Raw genomic sequence first — 4,686 nt, 5'->3', positions numbered from 1 at the left:
TTAATGATATTTCCCAGAATACAATGCATCAATTTCCCATGAGTATTAGCAAGATTTTTTTCCCACTAAAATAGACCCTTGGATTTGTCTTCAGTGCCTTGCAAACTTCTGCTAAAACCATACTGGTCAACTTGCAGAACTTCTTATTCATCTTTATGACTTTCCACATAGCAATGCTCCTGAATAAGCAGCTTGCTTCATAGGAAGTCAAGTACAATAGTGGATGGAGGTTCTTGCTATGATAAAGAGCTTATGGAAAGGGTAATGGATTGAGATAGTTATAAATCCTAGTTACAATCATGTGGTCATTTGCAGTAACAAAAGCTATACTAGTTATAAAATTATTTTCATTTTATATGAATGTATTTATGTATACATTAACCATTTTTAACTTCCCTCTCCTGTTTGTCTGCCTATTATAACATACAATATGCCACTACAAATTAATCTTTATCTCGTTGTATCTCAGTAGTTAAGATACAGGATTCAGTGGGAGAGTGTGATTTAGCTAGAAGAGGAAAGAATCTTAAACGGATAAATGAACTTGGTATTCTCTTTGAAGGAGACAGCTTGTTTTGGTTGAATGAAGAATAATTGCATCATATTAACAAGAAGCACAGTTTTCCTGTGCTCCTTATTAGAAAGCTGTGATGTTCACGGAGGTACTGATGAATGCCTAGTTAACATGGGAAGTTAACTAGTTAAACTATTATGATCGCTTATGTACAGTCTCAACAATATGAAAATCTGTTTCCCAAGGTTTGCTTCCTTGTATTCTTCTGGGTCAGAGTTGGCCATGAAAGAGATTCGTTTAAGTTTTGGAAGGTACTTATGATGAAGTAGCATGTTTCTATGTTCCTCAGGTTGATGCAGGGCTCCAGGCACTATGGCAATACATACTGTTGCTGCTGCTCTGATAGTTCAACTTATTGTTGACTTAAAACCCCTCGACCTTCCACCAGATATCTTACTCATGTTCTCTTTATATTAGACCAAGTATGCATGTAGCATGATGGCAAATGACATCCACTTCTCCTGAAGGTCACCCACTACTGTGCGACTGAAGGAGGTAAGAGATAGACAAGTTTTAGAGTGTCTTGTGGGTTCCGTTGTCCTCATACACTTCCATACATGTCACAGTTTGTCCATGCTTTTGTCCACATCCAACTTTCCTTCACAAATGTTACTCTAGTTGACTTACACTGAATTCAACCCAACACCAAATACAAATATAACATTATGGACTCTTCCACCAGCTCTACCTGTTGCCTGTGTTCTAATCCTTATAACTTATCTCTTACTCTACATCACTGGTGTTTTTCCTTCTTGGATTGTGCCCCGACACAAAATCTGAGAGGAAAGGACTAAGGAAATGATTTTCATGACAATTTCAGCTTCTAGATCCAGATTTGTGATGTGAGCCTCTTTAGGTGAAACTGCTGTCTATATTATTATGGAGCAAATTTTCAAATTTAGACAACTTTACACATGTTCTGTGTGGCTGATTTAAAGTAAAAAATTCAGAAGAAAAATGTATCAGTAGAAAGTTACTCTGGACACCTGCTTCCAAATGACATAGAAGGAGCTTTTATTTAGAATTAAATCTTCTGATCCAGACCACAGATGAAGCAACCGCAGGACTACCATTTCTTGTCTGGGGTCTGCAGGTGTGTGTTTCAGCCTGGGTCCCACAGCAGGGGGGCTCTCTCTTATTAAGCTCTGGGGTTTTTGTTCAGCTTTTCCTATTACTTCAACCACTGTGAGTTCCCAGACAGCACAGAAGTACTTTGCAGAGTCTTCCAGCTGTAAGTCTGATATGGTGAGGCTGATGGATTTACGTGATCTCTGAATATCTGTAGTGTAGCGGCCATCCCTTGCTTTCTGGCTAGAGGAAACCTGACCAATAAGGTAAATCATCTCTCCACTGGCAAGTTGTTTATACCAAAAGATTCTGAAACTGCTCAGTCTTGTCTCATATTGACACCTCAGGGTGACTACCTCCCCAACTTGACTGGAAATGTCTGGCTGGTCTTGAGCAACTCTCTGGGCTACACTGGATCCTGTGGGGAAAATCAGAAAACAGAGATGAAGCAGTGAATAAAATAGTATAGGAATTAGATTTAAAAAAGCCAAGCTGAAATCATAAGATGTGTGCTTCTCTTTTAGAATACCTACCAGAGAAGATGAAGGCCAGGAACACCCAGGGCAGACTAGAAAGCAGCATGAGGCATGGATTCCCCTGCTCAAATGTGCCTAGTTCTGCCTCAAGCTGAGAGTTCAGTGTCTGAGTGCCTGGCAGCGCATATACATAGTATCTGGTTCCTGTGTGACTCCTTCAAACAGGAAGTGGGCTTTGTCATGTTCATAGGTAACATGGTCTGTGCACAGACGGGGAAAAAAAAATCTAGCTCACCACAAACCTTTCTTTGTCTATTTTTCTTTCACAGGTAATTAAATTAGGCTGAGCTTGAAAGGGGGCTTTGCAAAAGCAATTATTTTAAAGGTTTGAACTGAGTGGAATTGAAGAACAAACAAGTTGATATTTGCTTATGATTTTTCTGCAGAATAATTTTTCCATCCCATTTAATATAGAATTTTTTTTACGTTTTTATTGGTGTTTGGTTGATTTATAGTTTTGTGTTACAGCAAAATGAAATGTGCTTTGACAGAGGAATGAATAAAATGTGTTACTTATGTACAATTTTATTATTGTTATTCTTTAGTCACTAAGTAGTGTCTGACTCTTTGGGATCCATGGACTGTATCCTGCTAGGCTCCTCTTTCCATGGGATTTCCCAGGCAAGATACTGGAGTGGGGTGCCATTTCCTTTTCCAGGGATCTTCCTGAGCCAGGAATCGAACCCATGTGTCCTGCTTGGCAGGTGGATTCTTTACCACAGAGCCACTGGGGAAACCCCACCGTGAAATTCCTCAGCCATGAAAAAGAACAAAATAATGCTGTTTGTAACAAAATGAGCAGACTAAAATAAAATTTAGTATAAGCAATGAACCCTTCTTATAATCTACTTATTTACTAGTCATTCATTTAGCCTATACTTACATTTCTCCATCCAAAATCTAAATACTCTATTTAAAAACTCACAGACTTTTGCCCATCTTGGTGAAAGGCAGTCTTATCCAAAATTTTTAACTTATTTTTTTATAGGTTTTAGTGCTGTACTTGGTTTTTTCAATACATAAAATTATTTCTACATCAACTGATAAAATACCAGTCCTTCTAACTTTCAGAGTCTATTCCACTTTTTATGTTTGTATGAGTTTATAACAAGAATAAAATAATTATTCTTTTGAAACTTGATATTGAATCTTATTTATCAGACTTTAAGGGGGATCAGGATATTCAGTCCCATTCCTTCCACAAGTAGAATTGTACTTATTGGATCATGTGTCTTAGAATTGTCCTCATGTTATTTTTTCTGTCTCACTGGCTCAAAGTGTTCAGTCTCACTAGTTAGTTGCTTGTTCTTTTTTCTTTCTGTTAGTAAAATTAAGATAAGCATGTCAGTTCTTTCTGTGCCATAATACTATAATGCACTCCAACAAAACTTGGTATCTACAGACTCCAAGCACACACTATACCTCTACAGCACAGAAGGCAATGACTGAAATTTTGTAAACTGTTACCTGTTCATTTGAATGTAGCTGTTAATTTTCCATTTGGTTTTACCATTTTAAAGGATGAATTAGTATAAAAGAACCAAAGGCAAAAAAAAAAACAAAACACACACACAAAAAAAACCAAAAAAACAAAAAAAAGAAAGTACAGACAAGGTCTCTAAAACAGTGCCAACTCCTTGCTTTAAAGTTGCTTGAGTGGTGTTGTTAATTACTGATGCATGGAGGAGAGTGCATGTTTAGTTGAGACATCTTCTCCTCTGTCCCATTTCACCTCTGAGTGCTGACAGGCAGCTGATGCCCTGGTTTGCATTACCAAACCTACTTGTATTTAAGTAGAAGAGATCACGAATGTCCACAGCAAGTGGGCAGCAGCATGGTATTGTATTGTAGCATATATAATTATAGATATTATATATATACTAGAAAATTGATATTGATAAAGTATTACTAAAATACAGATGATAATCTGATATATTAGCTTTATATGCACTCTTTTTTATGCTCTGAAATTTTATCACTGGTACAGGTTTTTGTACCATCACTAAAATCATGATGCAGAATTGTTCCATCTCCCTAGAGAAAACCACTTTCACACTGTCTCCACCCCGGCAACTCATGATGACCTCTGGCAACTACTGATCTTTCCATCTCTATATTTTGTCCTTTTGAGAATGCTGTATAAGTAAATTCATACATTCTGTATGCATTTGCAATAATATGGTGTGTAAATATGTACCAAGTAGTCTCCTGAGATACCATTTTCACTCAGCATTGAGGTCCATCTAGGCTGTTGCATGGATCAATAGTAAGTTTCTTTTAATCCCTACAGACTGTCCCCAACTTGTGATGAATCAACTTAGGGTTTTTCACCTTATGGTAGTGAGGAGCATATATGCATTCACTAGAAATCATACTTTGTATTTTGAATTTTTACTTTTTCTCATGTTAGCAGCATGCTGTATGACATTCCGTAGTCGTGCTGGGCAGCAACACTGAGCTAAGCTCTCTGTCCACCCTGGGATCGTGAGGGTCAACGACTGATACACT

The 4,686-nt window shown here is 37.5% G+C and overlaps 1 protein-coding gene across 1 annotated transcript; it reads right to left on the bottom strand.

Annotated features, from left to right (window-relative positions):
• Positions 1–1,302: 1,302 nt before the first annotated feature.
• On the bottom strand, positions 1,303–2,306 carry LOC104982072. Its single transcript, XM_010831403.1, has 3 exons — positions 2,176–2,306; positions 1,552–2,060; positions 1,303–1,443 (listed from the first exon to the last, which is right to left on the bottom strand). The coding sequence occupies exons 1-3, from the start codon at positions 2,222–2,224 to the stop codon at positions 1,303–1,305; spliced, it is 699 nt and encodes a 232-aa protein (XP_010829705.1). The 5' UTR covers positions 2,225–2,306.
• Between the last annotated feature and the right edge of the window lie 2,380 nt (positions 2,307–4,686).

Source organism: Bison bison, unplaced genomic scaffold (genome assembly GCF_000754665.1).
Source record: "Bison bison bison isolate TAMUID 2011002044 unplaced genomic scaffold, Bison_UMD1.0 scf7180017864526, whole genome shotgun sequence".
NCBI classification, from domain to species: domain Eukaryota; kingdom Metazoa; phylum Chordata; class Mammalia; order Artiodactyla; family Bovidae; genus Bison; species Bison bison.
Note: the sequence above shows the minus strand (reverse complement) of the source record. Positions and strands in the feature narration are given on the sequence as shown.

Excerpts from the sequence above, each read along its gene's own strand:
- LOC104982072 (XM_010831403.1), bottom strand. The coding sequence starts at position 2,224 with ATGCTGCTTTCTAGTCTGCCCTGGGTGTTCCTGGCCTTCATCTTCTCT. Across the intron at positions 2,061-2,175 it reads CCTGGCCTTCATCTTCTCTG|GATCCAGTGTAGCCCAGAGA; the intron begins GTAGGTATTCTA and ends TTTTCCCCACAG. Across the intron at positions 1,444-1,551 it reads TTTGGAAGCAGGTGTCCAGA|ACAGCAGTTTCACCTAAAGA; the intron begins GTAACTTTCTAC and ends ATAATAATATAG.